The sequence below is a fragment of the Condylura cristata genome, unplaced genomic scaffold, assembly GCF_000260355.1.
Source record: "Condylura cristata isolate star-nosed mole 26May11 unplaced genomic scaffold, ConCri1.0 scaffold00008, whole genome shotgun sequence".
NCBI lineage: Eukaryota > Metazoa > Chordata > Mammalia > Eulipotyphla > Talpidae > Condylura > Condylura cristata.
Genome location: NW_004567109.1, coordinates 29,434,444 through 29,448,533, shown reverse-complemented (window position 1 = coordinate 29,448,533; position 14,090 = coordinate 29,434,444). Strand labels below are relative to the sequence as shown.

The following is a 14,090-nucleotide window of genomic DNA, read 5'->3' as shown; positions in this document are numbered from 1 at the left end:
TGCTCCACCAGGCAGTCCTGATTAATCTTTGTTCTGAAGCCCGCTGTGTGCACAGGGGCTGTGGGATGAGAGTGGGTGGGCAACAGTGGTGTGAAGGATGCGCATTGTCTTAGAGAAGGCCACCTCTGGGGGTGGAGAAGCTGGGAGTTGCTGAGTGATCATAATCATTTCACAAGATCACAGTCTCTGGGTGCTGAGAGGGGCTTGAGATTCAGTCAGCGCCACACCTCCACTTCCTGTGGAGGCAAGCCAGTGTCACATACACAGCAGCTGAGGATGCTTACGTCCTCAAACCCTCTGTGCTTTCTAGTTTATATAGCCCTGGCACGTTCCTCAGCCTGTTTGTTCTCACAACCACCCTGTGTATTTGGCACAGCAGGGCTATTATTCCTGAATGCAGATGAAGAAAGTGAAGCTCAGAGAAGTTGTGTTACTTACAAAAGGTCACACAGCCCACAAGTAGCAGAGCAGATTTTGAACAACCGTGGACGCCATCCTTGGCCTATGTTCTTATAAACAGCAGTGCCTGCTTTCTTTGTCCCGGATTTCCCATCTCCTCCAATCTGTCCTGGGGTTGGCCCTGCACCACCAGCCTCTGGAATTCCAAATCCTTTGTGGCAGCCATCTGTTGCCATGGCATCAGATTATGATGTCGCAGACGCTGGCTGGCTATGTACGTTCCTAGGCTTAGTACAGTGACTCACAGAGGTGAGCATTGTCCAGCAGGCAGACTGACATGGGGGGACATAAATCCCTGGAAACAGGGCCACAACCTCGAGCCCAGCTGGGGTATCACCCTGGGAGCTGAAGCCAAAGCTGCCAAGGCCCAAAGAATGAGGGTTGGGCATGGCTGACTGTGGCAGCCCCACAAGACAGCTCAGCCCTGATCTCACGCAGGCTTATGTAGCCTCTTGTGAGGAGCTGTTGACCTCATTACATGCAAAGTCCTGACTCCGGGGTGCTCCCTGAGTCCTTTTGCCTTTCTGTCCTGTGGCACTGTTCCATCTGAAAGCAACAATCCCTGCCGGCCCTAAGGAAAGGAACTTACTTGCCTGGGGTCACCCAGAGAGGGTGATGCTGCTGAGTTTTGGGGGAGTAGTCATGGGGAAAAGGGATATCTGACTGTGAGTTCAAATGATGGGTCCATTCCCACCCAGATGTGACCTCAGCATGTAACTTAGCACTGCTGACCCTGGATTTCCTTGTGTGTCAAGTGGAGACATCATTAGTCCTTTGTTGTGAGGTCTCAGAGGAAAGCAACTAGCAAAGAGACCGGACACCAGAGGGACTCAGAATGTTGGAACAGGAATAAGAAAACACTAGGATATACGTTTCTTTTGGGGGTGCTTTTAATGAGAGAATGCTTCACTGTCTCTATTAGGAAATGCCCCCATGTGCTGTAGTTTATAATATTCTCACTTTGGGTGATCATGGGCCATGATTTACCAAAAGGCAGGATTTGTTTCTGTTACATACAGTGGCTCCTCTGGCTCAGGAAGGCCCCTGGAGGCAAGAGAGCCAGTTCTGACCCCTGCCTGGCTGTTTCCCAGAGAGGGACTAACTCTTTCCCCTCTCTGGACTTTAGGTTCCCCATTTCTGTATAGACTTTGAGTCCCCGGTTTTCTTTAGCCCTGCAAAAACAGGTGGTGTCCTAAGGAAGAAAGTGTGAAGAAAACTCATCTTACAACGCAGCTATCCTGAAAGGGTTGCACTGAAGAGAGAGGCAGGAATAAGACGGAGTCAGGAGACCCAGTGCTGTCCCCAAACCCCAGCCAGGCTGCTCTTCACAGGACCAGCAGTCACGTGGCCTGGGGGCAGCCAGAGGGCCAGGGGAGGGTGTACATAGCCTGAAGCTGACCACAAAGGAGCTTTCTGGGAGGTGTGGGAGAAGACACTGGGCAGTGAGATGCAGTCAGGGCCCCTCCAGTCAGATCCAGGTGCTGCCTGGAACAGTCCCTAAACTGGAGGCGCATCAGCCAGTGCACAGGTGCTTTCCCCCAGTCCTGCCACCAACTGTGACATCTCAGCCTACGATGCAAGTCCCTTTGAGGGCAGCAGAAGGCCCATTTCCTTTGCTTCTATTAAGACTCAAATCATTAAAACAGCTGTAGCTTGGGCCTTCCCTGGTGGTGCAGCAGGTTAAAGAACAACACTGAAAAGCTAAAGCCACTTCAGCACAAGTTCGCTCCCCAGCCCTGGAGGTGACCCATACAGTGCCACAGACCTCTCCTGACCTGCCCGCTGTGCCCCTCAGCAGTGTACTTTGTCAATCAATCTGCTCGCTCCCCACTCTGTCTCTAGTGAATCCTCTTACCACCCCTGCTCCTCTGGCCTGTATTCCAGTTCTGTATGCATAAATAAAATTATCTTTAAAAAAAAAAAAACTGTAGCTGCTGCATACGGCGTCTACTATATGCCAGGATCTGTTACTTCTTCATGCATTATAGTTTGTTACTCCTCTCAGAGCCCTTGTTTTCTTCTCCCCATTATACAGATAAGAAAACAGAGACTCAGGTTAAGTAACATCTCCAAGGTCATTCAGACAGAACGAGGCAGAGCTGGGATTCAACCCCTCTATGTGAAGGTCAAATTCTCTTTGATCAGCGTCTTACTTTCACCTCCTTGGTTCTATAAATTTATTCCTAGGTGCTTTATTCTTTTTCGTGTGATTATAAATGAGATGGTTTTCTTTCTGGTAGTTTGTTGTTAATATGTAGAAATGCAACAGGTTTCTGTATTTAGTTGGTTTCTTACAACTTTACTGAACTTATTGGTTCTAACTTTTTTAGTGGCGTCTTTAGGGTTTTCTATATAAAATATCATCTACAAATAGTGACAGTTTTACTTTTTCCTTTCAAATTTGGATGCCTTTTATTTCTTTTTCTTGCCTGATTGTTCTGGCTAGGCCTTCCAATGCTATGTTGAACAAAAGTAGTGAGAGTCGACCCTTGTCTTGTTTCTGATCTAAGAGGGAAAGTTTTCACCACTGAGTATGATGTTAGCTATGAGCTTATCATACATGGTCATTGTTTCCTCTATACACACTTTGTTAAAGAGTTTGTATCATAAGTGGATGTTGACTCTTGTCAATGCTTTCTCTCCATCTATTGATGTTTATCCTTCAGTTTGCTAATGTGGCAGATCACACTGACTTGTAGATAGTAAGCCATCCTTCTATGCCTAGAATAAATCCCACTTATCATGGTGTATAATCCTTTTAATGTATTGTCATAGCTCATTAATCTTGCCACAAAGTAACCATCTGCTTTTAGAATTCATTATCACCAGCTTCCTGGTGACTGCAGAAGGGGCTTTGATTTTGTACTGGCTGGGAGGAGCAGGCCAGGCAGTAAAGGAGAATTAGTTGAAGGGGCTAAAGCATCAGCTCTAGGTGGTCAGGGAAGGCTTCCTGGAGGTGGTAACAGTGGAACTGAATTTGGGGTAAGTGAAAGGAATGACAGCAGGCATTTCTTTAGTGGACCTAACCTCCAGGACTTGGAGGGCAGGGCCAGGTGTTATGTGTCTCTACCTAGTGGTCAGTAAATACCTGTGGGACAAATAATACTTTCCTGTCCCCTCCTTGGTCAGCGAATTACTTCACAGCCCCATGGGGCTGTGGGTGGTCATGTGGTCCAGCGTTCACATCTTTCTTTGTACTTTGGAGCCACCTGGCTCTGTGTCCTAGGAAAACCTCCTGTACCTTCTCCTTTCCCTGCAGCCAAGAAGACCTGCTCAGAGAGTGACTTCACCTGTGACAACGGCCACTGCATCCCTGAGCGGTGGAAGTGCGATGGCGAGGAGGAGTGTGCCGACGGCTCCGATGAATCCAAGGCAACTTGCAGTGAGTTCCGGCCCCTTGGACTGGGGAGGGGCCTCCATCCGGGCCTGTCTCCTGTTTCAGATGTCCTGGTTGGAGAAAGGAGGCTCAAATGAGTGACCTGACAAACAGAGCCCCCAAACCACATTTTGCCCTGTCCTCAGAGCTCCTGGCGGTATCTGGTTCCTGGTTCCAGTAATCCACTCCTGGGCTTTCTTCACAGCCCTCTTACAGGTTGGACCCTGTGCCCATGGTTCCTGCAACCAGAAACTGCCCTTCAGATCATCCATGGCACACAGCAGAAGTAGCCATAGCACATCCTCTAGACCTCCTGCAGACTCCCTCTGTTTTTCTTGGGGATGTTGATCATCATTCCAGTAGTCATGAGAGATATTGCTTATTAAGCTTGTCTGAGTGCCAGACCCTGTGCTAAGCTCTTTGTGCATTAATTCGTCTTATCCCCACAGCAGCCTCATGAAGCAGATACATTCAATTTTCTGACTTTTGCAGAGGATGACACTAAACCTCAGAGAGGTTGCGCGACTTGCCCAGGGTCACCCAGCTGAGACTTTAAGGCTCTAGCTCTGCCCTGGACAGGTTGAGCCCAGGAGCCCTGGACCCCTGGCAGGCAGGGTGGCTGCAAAGGCAGCAAGGGGTGAGGTGGAGGCAGAGTCTCGCCCAGGGCCTGCCTCCCTCTCACTGGGCTTTATATCTCCATGATTTCTTTTCCAGGCCCTAATCCTCAAAGCAAATGTACACCCGGCAGGTCATTCCGTGACATTTGTTAAATTAAAAAGGCGATGAGAAGGGGGCGGGAGGGACCCTGTGGTCTGGAGGCAGCGCTCCAGCAGAGTGAGCCTGAGACAAAAGGCTGGTGGGAGGGGCTGAGAGGAGCACGTGGAGGATGGTGGGGCTGGTGGGACCTGTGAGTCACAGTCTCTGATCCCATTAGGGGTCACAGTCGCCCCAGAGGGAGAGGCTGGGACAATGGAGGCCAGCGTCCCATCTAGGGCTGAGGCTGGTGATAACTGGGTTTCCTTGTCTCCTAGCAACAGACCTACCAGTCTCCATGAAAGAAAGAAAAAGAGAGAAAGGGAGAGCCCGTGCGATCCCGCCTGAGACAAGGGGCCCCTCATTTCCTTGCACAGCTGCTCCTGCTTTCCTGGTCATGCTGCAAGCCCTACCCTTTCCTCACCCCACAAGCAACCAACCTCCCCGCTGTCTTGGAGGTGGGGGACTAAGGAGGGAGGCCCAGCCTTTTGTCCTGAGCTTCAGAGGGAACAAAGCCCAGCCACACCCACTGGTGATTCTCCCCCTCTTGGCAGGCTCAGGATAGAATGGACCCCCCTTTGGAGAGGAGGAAACTGAGGCTGGGTCAGGTTCAGATCCGTGTCAAAGGTGCAGTGCTGTGTGCACCCCGGAGTTGTGTTTGGAGTGGGGAGCTGTGATCACAGGGGACTTTTCCAGCAGTGCCCGCTGGCTCAGTGCTCCAGACTCCACTGTGGCAGTGACACTGGGAGCAGAGGGGACCCTCATGGTTATTATTGGGGTGCTTCCTGCTGCCTGAGAGCTGTGCTCCCTCTTCCTCCAGTCTCCTTTGCATTGATGTCTTTTCTTATCTTCCTCTAGTGCCCTCGGGGCCCCGCCCACTCCTGTCCCGTTAGCAGCCTGCCCCTCTCCTTATCCTCCCTTTTGGCTCCCTCCTTCCCCACTCCACCCTGCATTTCCTGTTCTCCCTCTCCCAGCCCATGTGCCTTTCCAGGAGGGGACACGCCTACCTCACCCCTCCTGCCTCCCTGGCTACCTGGTACCCAGCTGCAGGGCCCTGTCAGTTGACAGCTGAGCAACTGGAGGCACAAAGGAGTTGAGGGCCTTGTTTCCAGGACTCAGGGGCTGCCCGGGCCTGCTCGCCTTCCATGACAAAAGGCAGGCTCCTGGGGATCTCAGGCTCCGCAGGCAGAGCACCCTGAGGGAGCACCAGCCCTGTGGTACCTTGGGAGTTGGGAGGCCTGGTGCTCTTCAGCGCTCTCGGGGGGATTTACTATGAAGCTCTGCCTACACTGCTGCTCCTCTCTGGGCCCCCGTTCCTAACATTCTAGAATCCTGAAGACCATGACTTTAAGATGCTTGGACTCAGGATTCTAAGACATTCTCTATTTGCCTGCTGGGGCCCAGGGTCCAGGATCCCACTTTCTGTGTAGCTGGGTTGGTCAGAGGCAAGCAAAGTCTGGGGTTGGGGAAGGCTGCTTGGAGGAGGTTGGCCAGAGTGGGACTGCAAGGGTCAGGTAGAACCTGACAGCAGGTTTGCGCATAGCTTCCTGACGGAGTGGGAACCCGGCAGCCAAACTGCTGCCCATGTAATTGGTGCTGCCATAGCAACCCCCACAGCCTACCAGGTTCCTGGGGTCCGTGCCAGCTCCCAGGATAGAGACCTCCCCACCCTAGAAGAATAATTATAGACAATGGGTAGGGTAGTGGTTTTGGTGTCTGATATATTTGGGGTCAGGTCCTCTGACCTACCTCAGGCAAGATGCCTGATCTCCACAAGCCTCAGTTTATTCACCTATAAAATGGGAGTAATGGTTTACCAACCATACAGGGATGTGAGCAGCAAGATTTTTGAAAAGGCCCATACAAAGTGCCAGTGCTAGAGTAAATGGCAGAGTTACGTTATAATTAAATTTGACCCCAGGCCTCTCTGCCATATACCACGTAACATGTTAAAATAGTATAAGTAGGGCGAGTGAGCTTGCACAGAGAGGGAAGGGGATTTGGGAGCAAGGGCCCATGCTTGCGATTCTCCCACTATGTCTGCTGCCTCGAGCTGGCCTGCATTCCCCCAGGTTCTGAGTTGGGTGTCTGTCAAATGCAGCCAGGAGTCACCGTAGGAAAGCCTGGGACATTTGCCTAATGAAAGTAGCATTTCATATCTAATTATAGCTTACTTGATTGAGGACGGCTTCTGACCCACCTTCAGGTGTCTGCTGGGAGGGGCATGGGGGGGTGGGGAGGAGGTTGGTTCAAGGTGAATGAGTTAACAATTCTGGGTGCTGCTTATTAAGATGGGGTTTTATTCAGGCATCTTAGAACCTTTCTGCCTGGTAGGTGGGGGGCCCTCACAGATAAACTAAGCATATCTTCCTATTACAGACCAGGAGGTGGAAATCCAATGATTTTCTGATATCACCTGGCGAGTTGGGGACAGACCCAGCTACACGGTGGCATTGGCTTGTGCTGTGCTGCCAGGGCCAGAAACTGAGTCTCTGTTCAGCTTCAGCCCCTGAAGCTGGAGGTCACCATTTGGAGGCTGTCTACCCCAAAACCTCACGTGACCTGACACTGTAGACACCTTCACTCAATGAACAGCCATCAGGCACCTATATCCTTTTATTCTAGATACTGCCCTTTTTATTAATTTGTAAAGTTATGAATTAGAGAAAGTGTCAATGGATTTGATTTCTGGGACAGGATTCTCAGGGAATTTATAAATGTCCACAGCCACTTCAGGGTGCAATTTCAGGCCCCTGCCGACTTGGGAGGCTTCCTGATACCTGAGACACTGGGTTCTTCACTTGTCTCCCAGAACCTGGGAATACTTAGTAACAGGCCAAAGGCATCTCTCAGGACATCACCTCAGAGGAGGAGAGGGGAAAGGAAAAGGAGAGACTGAAAGTGGGGGAGACACTGCATTGGGGTGGGGGCTACATCGAGGAGAGCAGTGGATTCTCAAAGCGCATCCCCAAAGGCTGAGGTCCAGAGGGCCACCCCATAGCCCTTCGCCGATGCAGTTCATGACATGAAACAAGGACCATTGTTTCCTGAGCCCTGGGTTTGCTCTAGATCCTGAGTGCTGAGATTTCTGTTTCCTCATTTAAACCACCCACCAACTCGAGGAAATTATGTCACTCCATTTTTGGATGAAGGGAAGCAGGGTACAGAGAGATAAAATGACTGTGATAATGAGAGATTTGGACCCAGGCCTGTTACTTTCCGAAGCCCTTGCTCTTCCTCCTGCAGACTGCTCCTGGGGGGGCCCTTGGCTTCTGTTACCCTAGAGTGCACGGCAACAGCCAGCATTGTTCTGCCTGAGCAAAGGTAGTGAAGGAAGTGAGCCTCCTTCCTCCTGTCACCCCCTCTACCTCAGAGACACTGGCGAGTCCGGCAGGGCCATCTCCTCTCATGCACTGGATAAGTGCAGTAAATGAAGCCGTGCATTTAGAGTTGAGAGGCCTGAGCTGGAGGACCATCTTCACCCTCACCCCAAGACTTGGAGCAGATGGCTTACCTTCTCTGGGCTTTGCTCTCCTCGTCTGTAATGGAAGTAGTAACAGTACCTATCTCTAAGGAGATTCGTCAACACCCAGCCCCGTCTCTCAGGAGCCTGGAGAGTGAGGCTGGCATCCTGGGGTTGGGGATGAGCTGCCTTGCGAGGGACACAGTGAGGTTCCAAGAAGACTGGCGTCCCGTAGTAGGTCCCTTCCCCTCTGTCTCCTGTCACTCCAAGGCCTGTGCCATGACCTCCCAGGCCTCGGCATCCTGGCATTTCAGGACAGTGCCTTGGCTCTTTGAGGGTAGGAGGACCAGTGTCAGGTACTGCTGCATCCTTGAGAGCCGTAATTAGAGCTGTCTATTTAGGGACACAGCAACTGTCTTATTAATTATAAAGAAAGGAAGCAGACGGATTGTTTAATCATTGTCCTTGCTGAAAGGTTATGCAATTAACTGTATAAATATTCATTAAAAATTCAGGTGCTGCCTGCTGCCCTGGGGTCTGCAAAATCAGGCCCCCAGAGTGATGTGGACAGTCAAGGGTCATTTTTGTCAGCTGGGCTTTAGGGCCAAGGGTCTGGGGCTGGTTTTAAGCCACTTCTCTGCCTGCAGGGTGGCCTGTGGCTTATTGGAAAGGGCGGGGCTCCAGTCCTGCTTCTCACTGCTGGGCATCTGCGGGCCATTACTTGGTCTCTCTGAGCCTGGTTTCCTCATCTGTGAAGTGGCGAGCTCACCTGCAGGACTGCTGCTGTGCTCTGCCCCACGTGCGCTGCTGATGTGTTGAGCTTTGTAAATGGTGTCCCTGGAATTTGCACTTGGAAGCATTTCAGCTCTAATTAAAGCTCACTTGATTGCTGGCTCATGCTAAAGTGAATCCTACTTCTCAGGCCCAGCCCAGGGATTTGTGTTTAGTAATTCCTTTTGCCTCCCCCACCACTCCACTTGAGAACCCCTGGTTAATATTCTGCAAGTCTAAAAGATAAATTAAATTAACTCCTGTGAAAGTGCTAGAGGTGTTCTACATGTCTGCAAGCCCCTGCGAACTGGGATGGGGTGCTTGGCATGAGCAGGGCCCAAGAAGCCATACTTCTAACAGCCCCGTACCCACTCTGAGTGGAAGGGCCCATCTCCGGGCTCCCAGGCCCTGCACACCCTGCATGATGGCCCGGAGTGGCCTTTAGAAAAGATCTTTGTATGTCACTGCTTTCCAGAACTCTACCCGACAGGTATCTGTAAAGGAAAAGTTCTGTAAGAATCCTGTATCCCCAGTGGATGGCCTTATATTTCATGAAATGTGTTTGCAGGGATAACTTTGGAGTCTAAGGTCCTTCTCCCATGGCATTATAGGGCACAGGGGTCTTGACTCAAACTCCTACCCCCTACCCCCATCTTGTCTATGCCCTTTCCTCCATCCCTGTGGCTTCTCCTAGCAGGTATGGAAGTACAAGGAGGGGAACTGATCTGAGATCAGAGGGATTGATCCTGGTGACCTACTGCTTCCGGGGTGTAATGGACTGTGCCCAGTCTCAGGCATCAGACATGACTGACCTGGCATTCTCACAGCTGGGTGGCTGGCATCCAGTGCTGACCATAGTCACCACCACATGTTGGTGCCCAACAGATACTGAGTAAATAGACAGGCCTCAAGTCCTCATCTGTTCGTGCAGAGAATACGAGTGGGTATCACTAAGAAAGTACTCGGCTGGGTGTCTTCTGAGAGCTTCACAGGCATTAACTCAGCTGTCACAACAATCCAATCACCTGGAATAGCATTATCCCCACCTTGCTGGCACAGAGATAAGGATTGTCTGCCAAGGCTGCATCTCCAGTGAATGACTGAGCTGAGATTCAAACCCAGGCACCAGGCTCCAGAGCCCATGCCCTTGACTTCCATGTTGGAGGCCATGACCAAATTCTCACTCTGCTGAGTTAGGATTAGACAGGTGAAGATTAAATGTAAGAGTCTAGCACTGTGCCTGGCACATCTCAGAAACCACCAAGTTCTGGCCTGTGTATGTACCCCAGAGGAAGCCAGCCACGGAGGAGGTCTGAGATGCATCTACCTCAGCTGGGGCTGTCACGTGGGTCATCCTGGGAAACTCAGAATGAAAGCTGCCCCCAGCCCTGATCGGGGTTCTCATTCTTTCTTCCAAATTGAGAATCAACCCTGGGGCTTCAGGCCCCTGATTGAGTCAGCCTCCGATTGTGGCTGCAGTAATTATAGCTATGTGGTCCCACTGGGCCCTGCCTCTCAGCAGCAGGCTCAGCACTGTCTCGGGAGGGCGGGTTTGGAGAGAGTGGTCATACCGAGCTGTCAGGAGCTCAGCGAGCCCCTCCGAGTCTACAGGTTCGGCTCATGGAGTCACTGATCTGGAAAGCAGACTGAGACCCCATCAGGGCATGTCTGCGTGCAAGGCACACAGGTGGGAAATGGCAGCAAGGTGGCAGCTCCATGGTAACTGGTGCTTAAAGGGGAGGATTGAAAGGTTGAGAGGTAAGGCCCGTGAAGCAGGCAGGGTCAGGCGGAACCATGGTGGGATGAAAGGAAGGGAGGCAGAGCAGTGTGGGATCAGATGTAGGGTTTAGAGAGCCATGGGGCAGACAGAGGCTTCTCTACACAGATGAAAAGACGGGGCAGGAAGGCCTGATGGATTGCCAGGGCCTGGGGCCGGGCAGTAGGACCGACTGGTAGGTGTCTTGCACTGTGCCCACCTTGGCTAAGCCCTGCACTGTGTTTGCCTCCACAGCCAAGCAGGTGTGTCCTGCAGAGAAGCTGAGCTGTGGACCCACCAGCCACAAGTGTGTGCCTGCCTCGTGGCGCTGTGATGGGGAGAAGGACTGCGAGAGTGGAGCGGATGAGGCCGGCTGTGCCACCTGTGAGTCTGGAGTCAGGTCCCCAGGGTCTGCCAAGCATAGCCAGGCAGCCTCAGGGAGTGGCAGCCACTTCTGGGTTGGGGGCCTGGTTCTCGGGGACAGGAGCGGGTAGAAGGGGTTGGTAGATGGAGAGGAAAGACTAATGATCAGGACACTAGTATTGGCCAGGCACTGTGGAGACATTTCCTTCTTTCATTCTCACAACCACCTCACAAGCACCATTATCATCCCCATTTTGGGTGAGGAAACTGAGGCTCAGACAAGTGAGGAAAAGTGCCCAAGGTTGAATGATAGAACAGATTCAAATTCAGGTCCGCACAGCAATGTCCATGAGCTTTTAACCATGTCAGACATCTGCTCATCCATTCCACAAGTCTCTGCTGATCTCTGCTGATATCCGCCAGGAGACCAGGGCTGGGCCACAGAGCTGACTGGTCGTGGCCAGAGCCAATGCACTGGCAGTGTCGGGCAAAGGCGGGCAGGGATGGGGTGGAGAGAGGTAGACAGATTCCTGTGGCATGAAGGACGACTGTTGCTAAAATCTCAGGTTTGAGCACAAATGTCACAGGTGGGGAAGACACTCCCAGCAGCCTCGGCAGGGACAGATGGAAGTGGCCACTAGGACAGTTCCACATCACTGAGCTTCAAACACAGGATTATCTCTTTCCCAGGGGGTGGGTCAGCAGGTCTGGACCAGTGGGGAGCAGACCTGGGCCTCTTGTTTTAATTCAGTGGATACCTACTGTGTGCTAGGCCTAAAGCCAGGCTCTGGAAGGGACAGTGAGGAGCCCACAACCCTCCCTCTAGGAAGTCGTGATTACTAGAGAGACAAGTAACTAGGCTGGAGGCCAGGCTGAGATATGGGTGATCACTTTGGCCGGGGGGGGGGGGGGGGTTGGGGGGGGTACATGCAGGATTCTGCTAGGCACTTAGCCACCACTGCCTTCCTGCTGCCTCCCTCCACCAGCCTCTCTATTTGTATCCTTCCTGGCCCAGGGGAAATGCCATCTCCTCCGGAGGTTTCTGCGTCATAGCATTCTAGGTTCTAAGTCTGGAGTTTGGATGAGTCTGAAGCTGAGGGACCTGGGTATGGGAAAAGCCTGGCGGGAGCCAGCAGTTTCAAAGCCCCAGTGCTGGCAGGAGCTCATTCCTTCAGCAATAATGATTTTTTAGGGCTTCACTGGCCATGAGAATCCTCTTTCCTCCTTACACTGCCATAATCAGATGTTTTCCTCAGTCAAAAAAAGCCATCCACCACTGTTGTGGGGGTGGGAATAGTTCTAACTAGGACATATGTGGCAGAAATGTACCCTGTTAATTATAAGAGATAAGGTGTTAGGAGTTCTGCAGGACTTCTCTGCTCTAACTCCCAGCCCAGCCACCTGGTCAGAGAAAAGAGCCCCTCAGTGCTTCTCCCTTTCGTGAGTGCTGGGAGTGGGGTCTCTGGGTCTGGGCCTGAGAATGGGAAACCTGAAGTTACTGCCAGCTGTGAAAGCTTAGAGGAACTCAGTACAAAGTACTTCCCCCCCAGAACTCCAAATGTAGTGAGTCCTCCTCTCTGGAAAGGAATGAAGGGAACTAAAATAGGCACCAGCATAATCTTGAAGGGCAGACTTCACAGAGTACTCTGCTTTTTCCACCAATGCCCCAACATCCTAAAAGCCCAGAAGGGGAAAAAATGCAACTGTCAGAAACTTGACAGAGCTGTCAGCAACACATGACATGAACTGCCTACACTGTGAAGCTGAAGTCATCGTTCTATTTTATGTTCAATGACTATGAAAAATGACATTTTCCCATCAGAAATAAAAACACAGACTCTGAGCGCCCCCATGTGGAGAGATATGGTGCTGCCACCACATTACCTCTTGCCACGGGCTCTGACTGCAGCCAGGCTTCCTTCTGGGCCACTACTAGGCTGGTTCTTAGCCTGTGTGTAAGTAGTGAAAGAGGCTATTAAGGTTGCTGCCTATAAAGAGCTTATACTCCAGAAAGGGAGGGGAAGACCAGAAAGCTGAGAGGAAGATTATGAACAGGTGATCCACAAACCTGAGTTTTGATTCCCTTGTCAGCAGGGAATACCAAGGCAACCCTGGACAGGCTATTCCCCTCTGGGCCTGTTTCTACAGGTACTGCCTGGAAGCTGGGCTGGTGGGCTCCAAGACCCTCCCAGCCTGTGCACTCAGAGCAGCTCACCTGAGAGAAGAAGCCCAGTACCCCAGGCAGGGCCCATGACCTTAACAAATGCATATCCCTGAATTACTCCTCACACATGGGCTGGTCCAGCTTCCATCCATGCCACACGCTCCCACTGCAGGAGGCTCTGTACCAGGCCCTCAGGACAAAGATGGGTCAACTCAAAACCCATGCCCATGCAGTGTGTGGTCATGGAGCAGATGGGAAGGCCCTGAGACCCAGACACCTGAGCAAGCTGTGAAGGAGGGGCATTTCCCGAGCAGGGGAGCATGAAGGGCTTTATGAAACAGGTGGCAAGTGAGCCTTGAAGGGTGAAAATTCACAACTGTGTAATGTAGAGACAGTGATGGACAAGAGGTGGGCGCCCAACAGATGGAACAGCTCCAGCGAAGGCCTGGAGGTGGGCATGTGTGCATATGGCCTAGTGTGTGTGCAGGAGTGAGGAGAGGCGCAGAGCCGTGGCTCCAGGCCATGGCCTTCGATGCCAGGCCAGGGCACTAGAGCAGGGCAGTGCAGCGCTATCATGAAGCCGCTCAGACCCGTTCCCTGGACAGCCGGTGCCATATTACATTATCATTTCCTAGGGTCATCACCGAGCTCTGAGACAGGCTGCCTGTCCCACCATGCAGTGGGCAATAGGCTAGCTCTCACCCCCCAGAAAGGCTGGGGAGACTCCTTGTGTTGCCCCATCACCCAGCACCGCCCTGACCTCGTTTGCAGCAGGGCTCCTTCTGCCTAGGTGCGGGTCTGGGCCCTGGAGTGGGACCCGTGGGCCTGGGGTCGCCGGGAGGGGTCCGGCGGGCCGACCGGCTCTCTGTCCCGCACAGTGTGCGCCCCGCACGAGTTCCAGTGCAGCAACCGCTCTTGCCTGGCCGCCGTGTTCGTGTGCGATGGCGACGACGACTGTGGCGACGGCAGCGACGAGCGCGGCTGC

General features: G+C 52.3%; 1 protein-coding gene across 1 annotated transcript in view; it reads left to right on the top strand.

Moving 5' to 3' along the window:
- LRP8 (low density lipoprotein receptor-related protein 8, apolipoprotein e receptor) overlaps positions 1 to 14,090 on the top strand; it is a 70,760-nt gene that overhangs the window by 34,117 nt on the left and 22,553 nt on the right. The window contains exons 5-6 of the mRNA XM_012722122.1: positions 3,719 to 3,841; positions 10,834 to 10,962. Coding sequence (XP_012577576.1) covers positions 3,719 to 3,841; positions 10,834 to 10,962 — 252 coding nt within the window. The remainder of the gene's footprint in view (positions 1 to 3,718; positions 3,842 to 10,833; positions 10,963 to 14,090) is intronic.